The following is a 21,750-nucleotide window of genomic DNA, read 5'->3' as shown; positions in this document are numbered from 1 at the left end:
CTTTTATCATTATTGTTGCAAGTCATTGCTGACTTCCTCTTCCCAACCTCTGAAAGGTCAGTTCTTATTTCTCTACTCTTCTTTATTCACTCAACCTCTCTTTCTCTCAAAAAAATCTCATTTCTTCTCAAGACTTTCATTATAATCTCTAGACTGACAAATTTCAAATGATCACAGGGCACTTGCACTTAGACTGTTTTTTCTTTCCACCTCAACACATCTAAAATTGTTTCCATATTTTTCTCCAATAAAGCTCTGTCTTTGAACTTTACTATATATAAGTACTATAGAAAACAACACAATTTATATAATCAACAAATATTTACTAAGTGCCTTCTGAGTGGTAAAGCATCCTGTTAGGTGCTGAAGATTCTGTTCAACATTTGAAGATTGGTAGCTTATTAGTTCCCTTGGTATCTCTAATTTTCTTGAAGAGATCTCTGATCTTCCCCATTCTGTTGCATTGATCACTGAGGAAGGCTTTCTTATCTCTCCTGGCTATTCTTTGGAACTCTGCATTCGATACCAAGGGAACTTTTCATGCAAAAATGGGCTCAATAAAGGACAGAAATGGGATGGACCTAACAGAAGCAGAAGATATTAAGAAGAGGTGGCAAGAATACACAGAAGAACTGTACAAAAAAGATCTTCATGACCCAGATAATCACGATGGTGTGATCACTCAACCTAGAGCCAGACATCCTGGAATGTGAAGTCAAGTGGGCCTTAGAAAGCATCACTATGAACAAAGCTAGTGGATGTGGTGGAATTCCAGTTGAGCTATTTCAAATCCTGAAAGATGATGCTGTGAAAGTGCTGCACTCAATATGCCAGCAAATTTGGAAAACTCAGCAGTGGCCACAGGACTGGAAAAGGTCCGTTTTCATTCCAATCTCAAAGAAAGACAATGCCAAAGACTGTTCAAACTACCGCACAATTGCACTCATCTCACACGCTAGTAAAGTAATGCTCAAAATTCTCCAAGCCAGGCTTCAGCAATACGTGAACCGTGAACTTCCAGATGTTCAAGCTGGTTTTAGAAAAGGCAGAGGATCCAGAGATCAAATGCCAATATCCGCTGGATCATTGAAAAAGCAAGAGAGTTCCAGAAAAATATCTATTTCTGCTTTATTGACTACGTGAAAGCCTTTGACTGTGTGGATCACAACAAACTGTGGAAAATTCTGAAAGAGATGGGAATACCAGACCACCTGACCTGCCTCTTGAGAAACCTGTATGCAGGTCAGGAAGCAACAGTTAGAACTGGACATGGAACAACAGACTGGTTCCAAATAGGAAAAGGAATACGTCAAGGCTGTATATTGTCACCCTGCTTATTTAACTTATATGCAGAGTACCTCATGAGAAACACTGGGTTGGAGGAAGCACAAGCTGGAATCAAGATTGCTGGGAGAAATATCAATAACCTCAGATATGCAGATGACACCACCCTTATGGCAGCAAGTGAAGAGGAACTAAAAAGCCTCTTGATGAAAGTGAAAGAAGAGAGTGAAAAAGTTGGCTTAAAGCTTAACATTCAGAAAACTAAGATCATGGCATCTGGTCCCACCACCTCATGGGAAATAGATGGGGAGACAGTGGAAACAGTGTCAGACTTTATTTTTCTGGGCTCCAAAATCACTGCAGATGGTGACTGCAGCCATGAAATTAAAAGATGCTTACTCCTTGGAAGGAAAGTTAGGACCAACCTAGATAGCATATTAAAAAGCAGAGACATTACTTTGCCAACAAAGGTCCATCTAGTCAAGGCTATGGTTTTTCCAGTAGTCATGTATGGATGTGAGAGTTGGACTGTGAAGAAAGCTGAGCACCGAAGAACTGATGCTTCTGAACTGTGGTGTTGGAGAAGACTCTTGAGAGTCCCTTGGACTGCAAGGAGATCCAACCAGTCCATCCTAAAGGAGATCAGTCCTGGGTGTTCATTGGAAGGACTGATGCTAAAGCTGAAACTCCAGTACTTTGGCCACCTCATGCGAAGAGTTGACTCATTGGAAAAGACCTTAATGCTCGGAGGGATTGGGGGCAGGAGGAGAAGGGGACGACAGAGGGTGAGATGGCTGGATGGCATCACCGACTCGATGGGAATGAGTTTGAGTAAACTCCGGGAGTTGGTGATGGACAGGGAGGCCTGGCGTGCTGTGATTCATGGGGTCGCAAAGAGTCAGACACGACTGAGTGACTGAACTGAACTGAAGACTGGAGAAGGAAGTGGCAACCCATTCCAGTGCTCTTGCCTGAAGAATCCCACGGACGGGGGAGCCTGGTGGGCTGCCATCTATGGGGTCGCACAGAATCGGACATGACTGAAGTGACTTAGCAGCAGCAGCAGCAAGAGGGGAGAAAAGGAGTTACTATCTATTGTACCTACTGTATCTCAGGTCTTTGCTACCTCTTTTATCTGTTTACTTATCTAACCAGGCCTTGATATGTAAATCCCCCTAAGATTCTAACTAAAATTATTAGACTCGTATTTTCTGGGGAGATCTATTATAAGATCAAAAACTGGTATACGAAGAGAAAGGGTAGAATAATTATATTTCATGGCTTGCTTTTAGTAAACAATATATGAAAATAGGAAGAAGCAACTAACTCACATCTCAGAATGGATGTATATAGCTGAAACTATAGAGTAATTGGGCTTCCCTGGTGGTTCAGTGGTAAAGAACTTGTCTGCCAATGCAGGAGACATGGATTTGATCCCTGGGTCAGGAAGATCCTCTGGAGAAGGAAATGGTAACCCACTCCAGTATTCCTGCCTGGGAAATCTCAGGGACTGAGAAGCCTAGCAGGCTATAGTCCATGGGGTTGCAAAAGAGTCGGACAGGACTAAACAACAACACAACAGACTAATTACCTTTTTTGGCTATAATATATGCTTCTGAAAATTATTTTGTTACATCTATTTAGAAATGGTTATACACCCCAATGTTCACAGCAGCATTATTTACAATCACCAAAGAATAGAAGCAACCTAAGTGTCCATCAACAGACGGATGGATAAAGATTGTGGTACATAAATATACAATGAACTAGTACTCAGCCACAAAAAAAAGAATGGAATTTTGTAATTTGCAGCAACATGGACGGATTTGGAGTCATTATGCTAAATGACTGGAGGAGGGCATGCCAACCCATTCCAGTATTCTTGCCTGAAGAATCCCCATGGACAGAGGAGCCTGGCAGGCTACAGTCCATGGAGTTGCAAAGAGTTGGACACAACTGAACGACTAAGTACAGCACAGCATGCTAAGTCAAATAATTCAGACAGAGAAAGACAATTACTATATGATACCACTGTTATGTGTTATCTAACAAATAAAACAAACTAGTGAATAAAGCAAAAAAAAGAAACAGATCCAGATAACAAACTAATGATTACCAGTGGGGAGAGAGATGGGAGCAGGGCAATATAAGGGTAGGAGGAATATAGGATGATTATGGAATTATACGAAATCATGTGTGTGAAACTTCTGAAAATTGTAAAGCACTGGCAGGAAAGCTATGACAAACCTAGACAGTGTGTTAAAAAGCAAAGATATCACTTTTCCGACAAAGATCCATATAGTCAAAGCTATGGTCTTTCCAGCAGTCAGGTACAATTGTGAGAGCTGAACCATAGAGAAGGCAGAATGCCGAAGAATTGATGTTTTTGAACTGTGGTGCTACAGAAGACTCTTGAGAGTATCCCGGACAGCAAGGAGATCAAACCAGTCAATCTTAAAGGAAATCAACCCTTAATACTCACTGGAAGGATTGATGCTGAAGCTGAAGCTCCAATACTTTGGCCACCTGATGCGAAGAGCTGACTCATTTGAAAAGACTCTGATGCTGGGAAAGATGGAGGGCAGTAGGAGAAGGGGGTGACAGAGGATGAGATGGTTGGATGGCATCACCAACTCAATGGACATGAATTTAAACAAACTCTGGGAGATAGTGAAGGACAGGGAAGTCTGGTGTGCTGCAGTCATGGGGTTGCAGAGTTGGATATGACTGAGCAACTGAACAACAAAAATTAGAAATTAACAACAAAAGAATGACTATTTTAAAAAATTACTACTTTAAAAATTTTAAGCAATTTAAAATAATTCTTAAAGAGGAAACCAAACTAAAAACTAAATTATAAACTATTTAGAAAGAACAGCAATAGACTTAGAAAACCTATAGAACATTAGATTTACCACTCAAAGTGGTACTCACTGGAAAATTTGTCTGACATATTTTATAGAAAATTTTAAAAAAACAAAATAAATGGAGAAAAATACAGTTGAAAAGATTACAAAATGAAGTAGATGGGAGAAAAAATAAAGACAAAATGAGAAATTAATGAAATAGAAAATTATAGTAAAGATAAAAATGTAAAATTAATAGAATATTAAATATGACAAATAAGTCAAAAATAAATGGCTTGAAGAGATTAAAATTTAGAAATCTCTAGCAAATCTGATTAAGAGAAAGGAGATGATACAAATAATATTAGAAATTAGAAAAGACATATATTTAGAGGAAATTTTACCTTATTAGAGAACAAAATACTTCATGTCATAAAAACTGACAAGCTGGGTGAAATGAATAGCTCAGGAACATATAAATTAACAATGATTTATTAAAAAAAAAAGCTAGAAACCTTCAAAGAACAAAAAATATGAAATAAATTGCAGAGAAATCCAACTTTTAGATTCAGTGACAATGGTGAGCCATAATGGGTTGCTGGCTCTCCTCTTTGAGCTCAAGACTATTTTTACAAATAAGTGAGAAAGAGGTTGATGGATTCCAGAATCAAATCCAAAAAGTGTGAGAAATTCTCTGGTGGTGAAACACCAGAAACTTGACAACTAAAACAGTAACGAGACAAAGATATTTGCTCTCTCTGAAACTAGAGAACATATAATAAAAGTTCTATCTATAACATAAGATAGTTTCTTATCTATAAGATAAGAAAAATAGAGTTATAAACTATTAGAAATCAAGAGATAAAACCATCACTATTTATAAATATGGCTGTCTCTCTAGGTAATCCCAGCAAACCATCTAAAGGACAACTCATATTGTTAAGGGAGTTCAGTGAGAACCAGGTAAAACAATCAAAATTGTTTTTGACTGACTATAAAAAGGAGTGTAAAGGACTCACAATATCAAACTCTATAAAATACCAAGAAATAGACCTATCAAGAAATATAAAACCTAGTTCTAATGAGGTGGATGAAACTGGAGCCTATTATACAGAGTGAAGTAAGTCAGAAAGAAAAACACCAATAGAATATATTAATGCATATATGTGGAATTTAGAAAGATGGTAACGATGACCCCATATGTGAGACAGCAAAAGAGACACAGATGTAAGGAACAGACTTTTGGACTCTGTGGGAGAAGGTGAGGGTGGGATGATTTGGGAGAATGACACTGAAACATGTATATTATCATATGTGAAAGAGATTGCCAGTCCAGGTTTGATGCATGAGACAGGGTGCTCAGGGCTGGTGCACTGGGATGACCCTTAGGGATGAGATGGGGAGGGAGGAGGAAGGGAGGTTCAGGATGGGGAACACATGTACACCCATGGCTGATTCATGTCAATGTATGGTAAAAATCACTACAATATTGTAAAGTAATGAGCCTCCAATTAAAAAAAATTAAAGAAGAAATATAAAACCTAAATGATGAGTTATAAAATATCACAAAGACAAAAGATCTGAGTAGATGGCTAGAGATATCATACTTTTAAATTTCAGTACTGAGAAAGAATAATTCTTCCACAAATTAATCTATAAAACCAATTTCAAAAGGCCTTTTCCTAGATCTTGACAAACTGATTCTAAAGTTCATAGGGAGGAAAAATGCAGGAATATTCAAAATGTTTTTTAAAGAACAGTAAGAAGGGACTTGCCTTACCAGATAACAAAACATGCAATAAAATGGTAGTAAGTAAAGCAATGTGGTATTGTCACAGCAACAAAATAAACAGACTAACAGTAAGTGTCCAGAATGAGACCCTTAGGAATTTAGTTTATGTGAAGATGGCATTCCAAATCAACAGGCAGAGAGAGAAAGACAACATATTTATTAAACACTCCTGACTGTCTTTCAGGGATGAAATATAATTAAATTCTTAATTCATATCATACATAAAAATTAACTCCAAACCTATGAGAAGCCTTCAGATAAAAATCAAATGATTTTAAAGTATTAGAAGAGATGACAGGAAAAGTCCTATGATCTTAGGATATGTGGCAGACTACTTTATATACATAACATTCGTTCTCTATTTCCATCTTAATAGCAGAATCCTAATTTTAATAAAGGCACACTAATAACAAGACATTTCTCTGTCTCCTTTGCACTTGGCTGTAGCCATGTACTCAGTGTGAAAGTGTTATCTGAGACTTTCAAGAAACCTACTGAAAAGAGAAAGGATATTCAAGTGTAATAAATGGCTGAAGCTCTAGCAGTCATTATGGACAATGAGGTGACCTTGAAATAGAAGTCATTTGTGGGATAGCAAGGCAAAAAGACAGGAATACAGATTTGAAAATTTTTTAATATAATTTTTTACTCATTAGATTGACAAAACTTCAAATATACAAAACAAGTATTGGGAGGATGTATGGAAATCATTCTTTTTACAATATGGATGGCAACTGTAAATAAGAGAAGCTTTTTGAATGCAATTTGCATTAAATATTAAATCTTCTCATGTATACCCTTTCACCTGGAAATTCTTGAAAAATATGACATAAATACAAGGAAGTTCATTTCAGCCTTATTTGTAATAACAAAAATTTATAAGCCACCTAACTCTTCATCAATAAAAGAATGGTTAAAAATTACAGTATGTTCATACTATAGAATACATCGCTGTTAAAATACACACTGGTATTAAAATAAATGAGGTTAATATGTGGAGGTACTGATACAGAATCTTCATATCACAAGAGCAATAATTACAGTAAGACCTTTTTATATACAGACATGTCTATTAGCACATATTAAATATATATGTACTAAATAAATAGAAAGGAAATTGGAATGACCCACAGAAAACTACTGATAATAGTTACTTCTGGGGGTCAAAGGAGACCTGATTTTTTGCTTTATAAATTTTAATTTTGAATCTTTAAAAATGAATCCATGCATTACTTATTATATAGGTAATTTATATAAGAATTATATAAGAAGAAACAAATATGAAAAGAAATCACTGATTTGGAAATATATCCTATAAGTTCATTGAAAAATACCAATTAAAGAAAACGAGCTAATGCTGAAGAGGATAGATCTCAGAATTATGAAAAATTAAAAAACAGCAATAAAGGGCAGAAAGTTGAAGGATAAAATTTTTAAATTAAGAGGATAAACACCTGCCTATAAAAGAACCAATCTGAAATTCAGCAAAGTAATAAGAATATGAGAGACATGAAAGTGGTATGTATTAGCCTTCATTATCCACCAAAAGACTGTACATTTTAGATTAAGAAAATACCCCCCAGCCAGTCACTCTTCCTAGTCATATCAAGTAGTGACATAAAGTGGAAAATTACAAAAGGAAGCTAATTTATGATACATATGTGTGCATGTGTGCCAAGCATGTGTGCCAAGCTAATTTATGATACATATGTGTGCAGTTGTGTCGACTCTTTGCAACCCTATGGACTGTAGCCCTCCAGGCTCCTTTGTCCATGGGACCCTCCAGCCAAGAATACTGGAGTGGGCTGCCATGCCCTCTTTCAGGGGATCTTCTTGACCCCCAGGGATCGAACCCGATCTCTTACATCTCCTGCATTGGCAGGTGGGTTCTTTACCACTTGCGCCATCTGGGAAGCCCTAAGATACATATAGAAATAATTATAAAGTCATGAATTTTAAGAATCTGACAGTCCTAATCAAAAGAATACGTGATCCAATCTAAGGCAAGGTAAGTGAAAGCATTAAAATTGCAAATATAGTGTTCCCAACAAGATGCTTGTGTAAAAATACCTTGATTTAATTTGACTCATTAGTTAATGCAACAGGGTATATTGTGAAATCCATTGTGAGACTCAAGAGACCTAGATTCTAATTCTACAGCTGCCCTCAGTATAGCACCATAACCTCAAGCAAGTCACAACTTACCTAGGCATCACTTACTTCATTTGTAAAATGAGAGGATTGGGGTACATGATCTCTAAGTTCTGTATGATCTCTGGGGCTATTTAAATTTCTAGAGAAATACGGCTAAGAAACAGAACACTAATTTCTGCCCTCCAAGCTGTAGATCTGCCTGATGAGTAGTATACAACAGCGAGAAGTTTGTTTCTGAGATGTCAAGGTATTTGGGAGATAAAGTTTAATAAGACTTTAGGAAGTATCCTAGAGAAAGAGTGACCTCCTTTAGCTAAGGAGACAAAAGGAAATTCTTTGGCCAACTGGTTTTATTGAGCCCCATGAAAAAAACCATTTTTACTTGAAGTCACATGATCTAAATCAAGTTGTTTAACACTAAGATATAACTACTCAGAAAACCAAGCACTTGACATAGCAAAAAAAGTATCATTGCCTGTGTGATTGCAAACTGAGTAAAGTTATTACAAGCTACAATATCATTTTAGTTCACTCTTCCAATTACTCTCCTCTATACAGACTTCCCATTCCTGGCAGAACAGTCACCCCATTATCACATATGCATGCCTTTACTCAGGTTATTTCTTTTAATATATCTTTCCAAGAACATCACTGTTGTTCTATAGATATTTACTACATGTGTTTTCATACTGCCCATTATTTTTATACACATGGTTCTCATTCAAGCCAACTTGAAAGTTCTTGTGGATAAGAAGCACATCTTCTTTCTATTGTCTACCATGCCTCAACAGATCACACTCTCAATGTTTGTTGATTTAAAAATTCACAAATTATCTTTTTAAATTAAAGACAGAGTTTGGAGAAATTAATTTTACATCTGCATTCCGACTCCTCATTCTTATGTAAATGTTCTTTCTTTGTATTAAGGAAAACAAATTTAAAATGTTTTCAATTTATAAAAAACCTTCATAAATATGAATCATGGACAAGTAATCAGTATTTTAAGACATTTAACAATTAATTTTCTTAAAGACAACCTCTTTAACAAGTGGTGCTGGGAAAACTGGTCAACCACTTGTAAAAGAATGAAACTAGAACACTTTCTAACATCATACACAAAAAATAAACTCAAAATGGATTAAAGATCTAAATGTAAAACCAGAAACTATAAAATTCCTAGAGGAGAACATAGGCAAAACACTCTCCGACATAAATCACAGCAGGATCCTCTATGACCCACCTCCCAGAATATTGGAAATAAAAGCAAAACTAAACACATGGGACCTAATTAAACTTAAAAGCTTTTGCACAACAAAGGAAACTATAAGCAAGGTGAAAAGACAGCCCTCAGATTGGGAGAAAATAATAGCAAATGAAGCAACAGACAAAGGATTAATCTCAAAAATATACAAGCAAATCCTGCAGCTCAATTCCAGAAAAATAAGTGACCCAATCAAAAAATGGGCCAAAGATCTAAACAGACATTTCTCCAAAGAAGACATACAGATGGCTAACAAACACATGAAAAGATGCTCAACATCACTCATTATCAGAGAAATGCAAATTAAAACCACAATGAGGTACCATTACCTGCCAGTCAGGATGGCTGCTATCCAAAAGTCTACAAGCAATACATGCTGGAGAGGGTGTGGAGAAAAGGGAACCCTCTTACACTGTTGGTGGGAAAGCAAACTAGTACAGCCACTATGGAGAACAGTGTGGAGATTCCTCAAAAAACTGGAAATAGAACTGCCATATGACCTAGCAATATCACTCCTGGGCATACACACTGAGGAAACCAGATCTGAAAGAGACACGTGCACCCCAATGTTCATCGCAGCACTGTTGATAATTGCCAGGACATGGAAGCAACCCTAGATGCCCATCAGCAGATGAATGGATAAGAAAGCTGTGGTACATATACACCATGGAATATTACTCAGCCATTAAAAAGAATTCATTTGAATCAGTTCTGATGAGATGGATGAAACTGGAGCCCATTATACAGAGTGAAGTAAGCCAGAAAGATAAAGAACACTACAGCACACTAACGCATATATATGGAATTTAAAAAGATGGTAACGATAACCCTATATGCAAAAGAGAAAAAGAGACACAGATGTACAGAACAGACTTTGGGACTCTGTGGGAGAAGGCAAGGGTGGGATGTTCTGAGAGAATAGCATTGTAACAAGTATACTACCAAGGGTGAAACAGATCACCAGCCGAGGTTGGATGCATGAGACAAGTGCTCGGGCCTGGTGCACTGGGAAGACCCAGAGGGATGGGATGGGGAGGGAGGGGGGAGGGGGGATCAGGATGGGGAACACAGGTAAATCCATGGCTGATTCATGTCAGTGTATGGCAAAAACCACTACAATATTGTAAAGTAATTAGCCTCCAACTAATAAAAATAAATGAAAAAAAAAACACAATTAATTTTCTTTACCAATTTACTTTCATTTCTCTTGTTTTAATCCTTCCTTCCATTGGAAATCTGGAAATAAACAAGGCAAACTTTTATTATTATTACTTATTTTAGCTGAATGAAACCTTTTTAAAAATTATTTTAAACATTTAATTTCTGTACCTGATAGTTACCCGATTTGGATCTTTGTTCAAAGTATTCAATGTTTTCTTTTCATTTATTCTTAATTGTACATCTAGAAATTCCTTGCAGCTGGCTATCATTGTGACCTATAAAATTTCAGCATTTGTTCATTTGGTTATGTCTATTCTTTACTTCTTTTCTCTCATTTATTTTTCTGTACTTATTTATTTTTAATGCTGCTTTGGGACATCACATTTAGCACATTTTGCCTTATACATTTTGCTTCTTTAAGGATTCATTCATTCACTGACAAATATTTACAAACACCTGTTATATATGCCAGACTGTGCTACACACTGGGACTATAGCACTAAGACTGTAAAGATTAACAAGATGAAATTTAAAATATTCAGCCTAGCATATATCATATGATAAGCACTCAATAAATGAAGATTTCATTACTACCACTATTACTACTATTATATTATTGTTCAGGTTTCTATAGTTTGCAAATTGTTATACTTACTGAGGATAAGTTTTTAATAAAAAAGAATGCTGTTGGTATAAAGAAATTTGTATTCTAGAACCTACCTAATTCTCCCAGATAATTTTGAGCAAAGCACTCTGCTTTGAGTTCTCACACCTGAAAATGAAACTAGCACCTTTTCTAATTCTAATTCTCTTTTACACTTACAGAACTCAAAATCAGATAGGTTAAAGTTAACTCGATTTCTTCTCAGTTAAGAATAACATTCAACACAACACTGTAAATCAACTATACTTCAATAAAAAGTAAATTAGAGTATTCACATGAAAATACAAGCCTTCTACTCATCAATTTTTGTACAATTTTTAGTATCAATATAATAATCTTATTGCAATAATCAACTTAGATATTTTAAATAAAAAGTTTAAATTTGAGAATTTAAATGACTTTTAAATATAAAAGTCATGTTTCATGTTCATATCCCCAGTTAAAGAAGGAAGAAGCAATATAGTTACAGGTGCCAAAAATATGACTATGCTTCTATTCACTGCTACAAAGGTAGCTACAAAGTTACCCCACTGGCAATATTTTAGGATAGCTTGTTTTTACTTCCCGTTTTCTCCAAAATCAGTTCTTTTTTCTGGCCTATCATCAATACTATTCTCTTTCTACTGTTATTGTTATCCTGATGCAAAGGATTTAGGGAAGAGTTGCAAGTAATAGGCATGTGTCTTTCATTCATGGCAGACTTTCCTAATATATCATGCCACACCATCTTGGAATCATTCTCAACATATTATACCTGGTGGCCACTACCAAGGTAATCAGAATTATCACGTAAGTTGAAAGGTAGTTGCTATCCTTTCTTCGGGTATGTATATAAATTTTCTTAGCCCTAATACAAAGATGCTAATGGAAATATAGTCTAGGGAGTAATATTCCACATTTAAATTTAATTAATATTCCATAATTAAAGGCAAATAAGGAGGAAAAATATAAGCACTACTAGAAATGCTTTCTTTTCTGCTCATTTATTCTTAAATTGCAGGAGATCTACAAATCAGTCGTTTCCCCCAATATTATTTTATACTATATCATTGTATACTTATTTTCTTGTGAAAATTAATTTACCAGATCTGACAAAGTTTCTTTTCCACTGATTGTACAAAATTTCTTCACTGTCTCAAATGTGATATAATACCAAGCCATCAATCTTCCTGCCTCTGTAGAGAGAGATGGAAAAATAAACATTCCAAATCAGCTGATACAACTTCCATTTTCATCAGTTTAACACACATTTCTTTAGCATCTCTACTGTGCCTTTAATAGCATCAGGTAGAAAAGACACCGAAAAATCTAGAAAACAGTTTCTGGAAGCTACAGTTTAGCTGGGGAGATAGCCACATGTGAAATAGCTAGGCTAGAGGACAAAATTCAGTTAATAATAATGTTTACATATACCAACTTATGTACTGAGGAGATTAAGCCTAAGAGAATGGTCAGTGTGGGACTACCTTCTACAGAAAATGGGCTTTGAGTAGCATTTTAAAGTAAGCTATAGGCCTTAGCAGAAAGAAATATAGCCATTATGACCTCAGGAAAGAACAAGACTTGTTTATCAAAAGAGTAAAGTTAAAAAGACTATCTTTAGAATACTCTAAAGAGAAATATAGCTTAATAAACATACAACTACAAATTCAGGTCAAACTGACTTGCTTGAAATACTTGAGCTACCACTTACTAGTTATTAGGTAATTATGTGCAGGTTACTAGTTTCTTAAAGTAATAGGGGAATGATAGAAGCATGCATCTCATATGTTTATCATGAAGAAAAATAAATGCAATAATATACACATAGTACTTAACACAGTGCTTAACATTAAATAAATGTTGCCTACTTTTATTATCAAAACATGATGAGTGATAGAATATGGAGACTCTGAAAGATCCCTGAAATGCTATTAAAGGAGCTTAGATTTTGGTTCTGATTTGTAAAATAACAGAGGACCACTTAAAATTCTTGAGCATTATTTTAATGAAATTGGAATTTGAAACTAAATTGTTTTGGAAATAAAACATTAGCTTGGCTGAGGGTAGGAGGATGGGCAGAGTGAGGATAAGTAATTGATGAAATGGAATTCACTTAAAAGGTTACTGGCTTCAATTATAAGTTGTCAAAAACAGCACAAAGAATTTCAGTGAACACACAGAAAACAGCTGAGAAGAGGAAAATGGTATACTGCTTCTCAAGGAAAGGTCTAATATTTACCTATGTGCTACCGGTTTTGCTGAAGAATAAAGAATGTGACATTCCATCACTTAGAGTCATCAGGAACAAGGTACAGTGGACAGAACTTAACCTCAGGAGTAGCTACTTTCTCAGTTAGGAGTCTAGTGAACATGTTCACCCAAAATGTGAGTAATGCAGTGGTTCATAAAAGTGATATTCTAAGAGCTGTGTGTGAGACAGTGAGAATATGACTACCAAGAGAACTAGTATATATTATATTTGAAAGTGAAAGTTGCTCAGTCTTGTCCAACTCTTTGTGACCCCATGGACTATACAGTCCATGGGATTCTCCAGGCCAGAATACTGGAGTAAGTAGCCATTCCCTTACCAGGGGATCTTCCCAACCCAGGGATCTAACCCAGGTCTCCTGCATTGCAGGCGGATTGCTTACCACCTGAGCCATGCTCCTTTCATCCTGCACTGTGTCGTGCTAAGTTGCTTCAGTTGTTGTCTGACTCTGCATGACCCTACGAACTGCAACCCACCAGGCTCCTCTGTCCATGGGATTCTCCAGGCAAAGAGTACTGGAGTGGGCTGCCATGCCCTCCTCCAAGGGATCTTCCTGACCTAGGATCGAACCCCTGTCTCTTATGTTTCCTGCATTGGCAGGTGGGTTCTTCACCACTAGTCACCTGGGAAGCCCCTTCTTATCTTAGATGTTTATAAATTACTATAGAGTATCTCCCTGCTGGAGAAAATGAAAGTTTTTGAGAAAAGGCTTATATTTGCTGGCTGATTAGTAAGAATGAAAGTTACCTAGCTAAGGTATATAAATAACCTAGAAATGACTATGAAGAAAATCAGTCAAGGGAGACAGAATGGAAAGAATTTTAAAAGATTTGCACGTGAAAAGAGAAAATAAAGAGACAACTCGCTATCAATATAGCTTTTGAATGATAAGTATTTTCATAGTAGCAAACATAGGTATTTCAAAGCAGAAGTCATAGAGTTGGAGTGAGGAAGGGAACTAGAGGTGATGAGAATGCACCTCTCGTATCTCCTCCTGCAAGAAGGGCTCTGATGGATGGTCCCGGCTGCTATGTTACGAATCTATCATATGTACACACCAAGATCACACTTTTCATGAGGTGCTCCAAACAAATGACTGAGCATGGCAGGAATATTAAGGTAGACCTTAATGGGACTCCTCGGATGGGCAACTTTGAATTAAAGATTCCCCATCAACTTTGCCAAATGGTCTTAGGACTGCAATGCAGGACAAAATTCTCCTTCCTTTTATCTTTCCTTCCTTTCCTTCTTCCTTCCTTCTCTCTCCTTCATAGAGGTTAAGATTTGCATCCCAGTTTAATGACTTTCTGTGCCTCTTGCAGTTACTGTCCATTTTCATAAGGTTGTTAATCCTTAAATTTGCACAAAATAAGACATGGTCTTTTGAGCCCTCCTTCCACATACATTAGCAGGCAGAAGAGCTAAAAACCCAGACAAGAACACAAGCATATAGATAAAAATACCTAGAGACTTGAGTATTATGATTACAAATTAAAAAGGCAAAAGCAAGAAGCAGAATTACTGGAACATACAGACTAATTTAATACACAAAATACACAAAGAGATAAAAGAAAATAATAATAAAACAAAGGATCATGAAGTCATAAAAAAGAATTAATTAGAAATAATATGCAAAGAGCATCCACCCACATTAACAGTAGGCTTAGTAATTATGATGGCAAAATCACTTCAGCATTCTTGCCTTGAGAACTCCATGACAGTATGAAAAGGCAAAAAGATATGACACTGAAAGATGAACTCCCCAGTTCGGTAGGTGCCAGGAAGCCTGGCATGCTGCAGTCCATGGAGGCACAAAGACTGAGTCGGACATGACTGAGGAACTGAACAACAACAACAAAGTAATTATGAACCAACCCCTCTGCTGAAGGCAACCAAATCAGAAAAATGAAATACATGCAATATCTTTTACTAATCATCAAAGAACTAACATGATATTTATCTGGGAGGGCACTTAAAACCAAAAGAATAAGCACACACAAAATATTTATAAAAACTGACCACATACGGGTCCATAAAACAAGTCTCAACAAATCTCAAAAGACTGAAATCATACAGAGAACATTATCTGATACAAAGCAACTGTATCACATATCAAGAACAGTGACAATGAAACTAGAAAAGAAAAATAATTAGAAAACCATCAGATGTACAGAAGTTACAAACCAGATTTCCAAATAATCCATAGGTCAAAGAAGAAACAGTGGAAATTAGAAAATACAACAGATTGATAATGAAACTATTACAAATCAGTTAATAAAAATTCTTTTTTATTTATTTTTATTTATTTTTATTTTTTAGTTCTACCAGTTTATTGCTACCAACCCATCTCCCTCCACCCTCGTGCACACGTGCTCAGTCATGTAACCCCATGGACTTCAGCCCGCCAGGCTCCTCCGTCCATGGATTTTTCCAGGCAAGAATACTGGAGTGGGTTGCCATTTCCTTCTCCATGGGTTGCCATTTCCTTCTCCAAAAAATTCTTATCCTTAAATAAATACATAGTATTCCTATATTTTTATGTAAACCTTTATTTCCTATAAATATATAGTATATGCATTCCTATAAATTCTCGTATAAAACTGCATACTAAAAATAACAACGCTTATGGAAAAAAGTATTGAGGCAAACAACAAATTCATACAACATTGTAACAAAAGAACTAACCTAAATAATCCTAATAAAAATACTAGCACAGTTAAAAATACATGTTAAATTCCTCATAAAGAAATAAGTACATTCATGTATATATAACACTTTGTGTGTGTTTAAAGTAACTGAATGGTTTAAGGTGTAACAAGAGTTGAGGATGCTGAGTTAATAAACACAAAGGACAAAATATCCAATGATTGCGAATTGAATAATATGTGTTTTCAAAGCAGAATATATAACCAACCTCAGCACAGAGGAGTAGGTAAAAGGCATCATGCACAATAATTCTTCTGACAATTCAGCTGCATTCAGCTAGAAAGTATATTTTATGTTAAGCTGCTGTGATGCTAAATTTTATGTGTCAACTTAACTGGGCCATAAGCTGCCCAGATACTTGGTCAAATATTATGCTGGGTGTGTTTGTAAGGATGTTTCTGGATAACATTAACATTGAATTGATACACTGAACACTGATAGAACATTAGTGTTCTTTGCAATATTAATGGATATTCCATTTAGAACATTTCTCTGGGCAAATAAAAATGTAAAAATCCTAGGCTAACTATTTTTCCTCTTAGCACATTTAATATGCCATTGAACCCCATGAATCTCCTAAAGAAGATTTAGAGTAAAACTGCATTCTCTATTTCAGTTTGGAATCTCTTCCCTACACCCTCAGAATACACATTGAGATAAACTGTGAGTATGACACAAAGATCTGAATAGATTTTCACTATATTATTTATTGAAATATCACTCCCAGGGCAGTAGTTCTCAATTTTATGTGCAAAAATGCATCCAGGGTTCAAGCTTAAAATCTAAATTACCAGGTTTTACTCCTAGAAGTTGAGGATTTTAAGTCTGGAGTAGGGCTCATTAGTTTCATTTTTAACATAACAGCACTCTCAGATGATTTTGAGAGTAAGTAGTTAACCCAACCACATTTAGGAAACATTACTCTGCTATGTGATAAGGAATATTTTCAGCTCCAAGACTGGATTGTCCTTTTGGACACATCCTGCCTAGACATGCAATGAGTGAGGAGTGAAAGAGAAACCAAAGACATCAAACATTTTGTAATTTTAGGCTTAACAAACCGGTTAGGCTATTGAGCAGGAGGGGCAAGTAGAGATATTTTCCTAACCTTGGACAAAAGAGAGCAATAACTCATGTTTTCAGAATTTTTTTTCCTATAAATGTTCACTACCCTATTTGATCATCACAACAACCTAATAAGGTAAATATATATATTATATATCCTTGTAATATATATTTTTATTTTGCAGATATATATTAGTACTAAGGCTTAGTGAGTTTAAGGTCCCAGCTAGCATAGTAGCAGAAACAGAACTGAAATCCAGGTATTTGAAACAAAGATTTTATGTTCATATCATTGTACAGTATTCCAGGTCAAATTAATGGCTATATGCTTCTGAGTGTCAAATTTCATGTCATATATGTAAGAAAAGATTTCCAATAGAAAATTAATGGTCAAATGTTACAGTAAAGGTGAAAGACCAAGATCAAAACCACAATTACATAATGACTATAGCTTAAGCTGTGAAGGTAAATTATGTTTTCAAAAAAATTATCATAAACTGAAAATAAAGGTCCAACATCTGCATGTTTAAGAAGCCCATTGTAAGGCAAAAAAAGTCAGCAAACAGAAATTCATTAAAGAAGCAAAAAAAGAGAATTAAAAGCAAGTTAAAAAGAATAAAATTAATCAAGTAGTATTCACTGATGATGAAGAAAGACAGCAAATAGTATATCAATTATTAGGTATGTTTAAAGGCAGAAGAAATGGTATCAGTGGATTCAAGAAGTTCCACAGGGAAATAATGACAGTGGGAATAAGATTCTTGAGAATTAAAGTATATAAAGAATAGATGATGAAGTTATATTAGTGATCCCTCCTATTGTATAGCACAGGAGGTACTCTACTCAGTACTCTGTGGTGACCTAAAAGGGAAAGAAATCCAAAAAAGAGGGAATATACTAATATGTATATGTATAGCTGATTCACTTTGCTGTACAGTAGAAACTGAAATACAACATTGTAAAGCAACTATACGCCAATAAAAATATTTTAAAAATAAAGTGACAGGGTTAAAAATAAAAAAGGAAGAAGTTATATTAGTGATTCTCATGCCTCCTCAGTGAGACATCCTAGAATACAAAGAAGGTAATTGTCACAAACAAATTAGATTTACCAGAATGAGGACCATGGGAGAAGAAAAAAAATGTTATAAATCTAGGGCTGAAAGTTAGGGAGGTAAATTGTTTTTAAAAACCTTATACAAATGAAGACATGACACAAAATCATACATTGCTATGGTATGGTTGCAAGTACAGAAAAATGCATTTAAAAATAGAAGGAGACATGAAATGCTAGATAGTCATATATTGATTTTTTCAAACTTTTCTATGCTTCCCAATTTTTATTAGGCAAACTCTCTGTTTTAAAACAGATTAATTCGTTATAATGAAGTCAATATTTTTCCCCAAGAAACTTCTAATCATGTGTGCTAAAAACTACAAAACATTCTTTATTGCTTCTATTATACCCTATATAGAATCAAACTCTTTCTACCCCCTTCTGATGTCTATGTTAGAAGCTTTCTCTATCTCCTTTATACTTTAATAAAACTTTATTACACACACACACAAAAAGAGAGAGACAGAGAGAGAAAGAGAAGGCACCCCAAGTAACCATCTTTATAAGCCTTGTTTGAATAAGTAAGAATTGGCAAAAGGTTAGCTACAAGAGTTACAATGGGACTGAAGCAACCCAAAGATTTGAACTTTCAATCCTCTGCTAAAAGTCACCAAAGTTAGTGGACACAAATTTCATGCCTGTCAAAAAGGCAGCTCTATAATCTTATAAATAGGACTCATATAAATTTATCATGCTAATAATGATGATACCCTGTTGAGAACTGAAACCACAATTTAATTTTACCATCATCTAAATTTTAGTGGAACAAATGTTTAAATTTAGTCTTAATTGTTAAATTTACTAACAACAATGAAAAAATTACCAGTTGGTTTGAAATTAATATCCTCATCCATTTTTATCAGGTCCAGAGATGACAAATCATTCAGATTCTTCAAACACAATTCTGTTCAATTGTAAAAAACACATTTTAACTTTAGTAAAATAAAGAAGCAACAAAAAACAGAATTTATTATTAAATATTCTGTAGTTGTGTTTCTGTGTAATTTTTCTGGGAAGAACTGTAGTCCCTACTTAAGTGGTAAGAACAAAACAAACGAAAAAATCTTATTTAAACTAAAGAGCCACCTAATACACTGAAAAATTTTTCTAACAGTAAAAATAATAAAAATAACACTCAAGTGATAAAATTTACAACTTAAAATGATTTATTTGTATTATCTCATTTAATCCTCAAAAAGACCTGAATGAAATTGAAGGTTTAGGCTATGTAAAAATGTGAGATGTGTTCCAAGAATAAAGAGAGTGCAAGGACCTGAAGGGGAACAGCTTGATGTGGGTAAGGAACAACAAGATAGCCAATTTGGACAGAGTGGAAAAAAGGAGGGGGAAGTGACAAGAGATGAAGTCAGAGAAACAGGCAAGGGGATATCAAATAGGACTTTGTGGTGAAGGTTTGCATTTTACTCTAAGTGTGATGGTAAAGCTGCTTCCCAGGTGGTGCTAGTGGTAATGAACCCTCCTGCCAATGCAGGGGACCTAAGAGATGTGGGTTTGATCCTGGGTCAGGAAGATCCCCTGGAGGAGGCCCCCGCAACCCACTCCAGTATTCTTGCCTGGAGAATTCCATGGACAGAGGAGCCCAGCTGGCTATAGTCCATAGGGTCACAAAGAGTCGGACACGACTAAAGTGTTTAGCAAACACACACATTGGTAAAGCTACTGGAGAATACAGAGCAAGAAAATATAACTAAATTTAGGAAACAGCATAATCCATGCTAAGGATCCTTCCTAAGAAATTTAAGGCACACCTCCAAGGAAACTAGAACATTCTATCCAGTTACATAATAAATTGAGCTATTCGTTATAGAGAAAAATTAGCCACTCTATGATAACTGAAAATAAGACAAATATGAACTGTTACCAATAGTTAAGAAAAGTTAAATCATTACAGTTACCAGAATATAGCAAGATATTTCTTGGTAATATTTCATGAAGTATTTCTCATTTCATGTGTATTTGATCATTTTGATAAAAAAAAAAAATACGTGTTTAAAACTCCATTTCAAATTTAGTCAACACAGAAAGCATAATACAATACAGATCTGTTTCTCAACAGCAGCATTATTAATGTAAGCTATCGCTTATCAGCATTTTTTAACAACATATTTATTCTTTAAGAATGATAATTTTACTACTTCATCTTTATCTCTGAATTTTTATTTGCCATATGTGTATATACAAGTAGAGAATAAATTAAAATTGGCTAAATATTTTTAGGGATCTAATAGTTTTTTCTTTTACTGGAAGACAGTCTCAGTACAATGTAGAGGCAACAATTTCTACTCCTAATAAATGCTCAACAATCTTCTGATATTTCCAAAGATATGTAATGAAATACTGAGTTCAAAAATGAAGGAATGAAAATACTCATTTCAAAAATGAGATAATGAAATTAACTGAAAACTAAAATTGAGGTTTGACAGGAATACTTCACTAGAACAGACTGGGATAAGAAGCCCATAATCAAGCTAGGCTTATATTTTCAATTAAAATTAAACTAGAAAAGGAAAATAAATAATAAAATTGTATATCTATAGGCAACATTTCCAAAGACCAGGATCATTTTTAAAAATAAATTAACATGTCATACAAAGGAAGATATTCTGATAAAATTAATAGATTAATTCAGAAAAAAAAGTGTATGTGCAAAGCTTTATTTACCTGTGAAAAAAAGAAATCTATATATTTTTCTGCAAATAAAGTAATTTAAAGAAATATTTTACTGTACTATTCCTATTTTCATAATAACTAGACCTTTTCATTAAAATTTACAGAATATAAATTTTTTAGAAGGAAATGCATCTAACCTTGTAATTTTGATTCAATTCCATCTTTGCTCAATCCAGATGCAAAACCTATATAAGTTATGAAAATTTATTAAAAATAGAATGAGATTTATTCATCCTTAGAGGCTTACTTTGATACCCCAGTTAACTAGAAAAGAGTAGTCTAACTAAATCTTAAATAGAAAAAAAAAGTACCTTAAAGTTAAAAAAAGGCTTAAAGATCTATAGAAAATAACCACTGTTGTGAAATCCTTTCAATATCAGTTGGCTTTCTTTTGTTAATTTTATTGTATAGGAATACTACATGTATTTTTTCCTTTTACAGATCTGAAACTTTTGAACCTGTGGAATTAGAATGGTATTATAGCAAGTCAGGTTTTAATTTGATATTCTGCAATCCCAAGTATTTTTACTTTATAATCTTTACCACATGAAAGAACCCTCTAGAAGCAACATAACCATAGGTGTTATTAGCTTTAGAAGGAAGATGAAAATTCCAGCAGCAACAGTATTACCATTTATTTTGGTTTGAACACCAGTTCAGACAAAATTCAAAAACTGTTTTTGATTTTAGCCATCAGGGAAGCCCTTTAACTTCTCTTAAATAGTTCTAAGCATTTAAAAACTTTTTACTGGACACAA

At 34.9% G+C, this 21,750-nt stretch overlaps 1 protein-coding gene across 1 annotated transcript in view; it reads right to left on the bottom strand.

Annotated features, from left to right (window-relative positions):
- Positions 1 to 21,750, bottom strand: part of HFM1 (helicase for meiosis 1) — a 207,072-nt gene that overhangs the window by 53,260 nt on the left and 132,062 nt on the right. Inside the window, exons 20-24 of the mRNA XM_043876338.1 lie at positions 21,130 to 21,177; positions 19,125 to 19,205; positions 12,246 to 12,337; positions 10,667 to 10,773; positions 10,526 to 10,573 (exon numbers count right to left, since the gene is read on the bottom strand). Coding sequence (XP_043732273.1) covers positions 10,526 to 10,573; positions 10,667 to 10,773; positions 12,246 to 12,337; positions 19,125 to 19,205; positions 21,130 to 21,177 — 376 coding nt within the window. The remainder of the gene's footprint in view (positions 1 to 10,525; positions 10,574 to 10,666; positions 10,774 to 12,245; positions 12,338 to 19,124; positions 19,206 to 21,129; positions 21,178 to 21,750) is intronic.

This window comes from Cervus elaphus, chromosome 20 (genome assembly GCF_910594005.1).
Source record: "Cervus elaphus chromosome 20, mCerEla1.1, whole genome shotgun sequence".
Lineage (NCBI taxonomy): Eukaryota > Metazoa > Chordata > Mammalia > Artiodactyla > Cervidae > Cervus > Cervus elaphus.
This window is presented reverse-complemented; position numbering and strand designations above follow the sequence as displayed.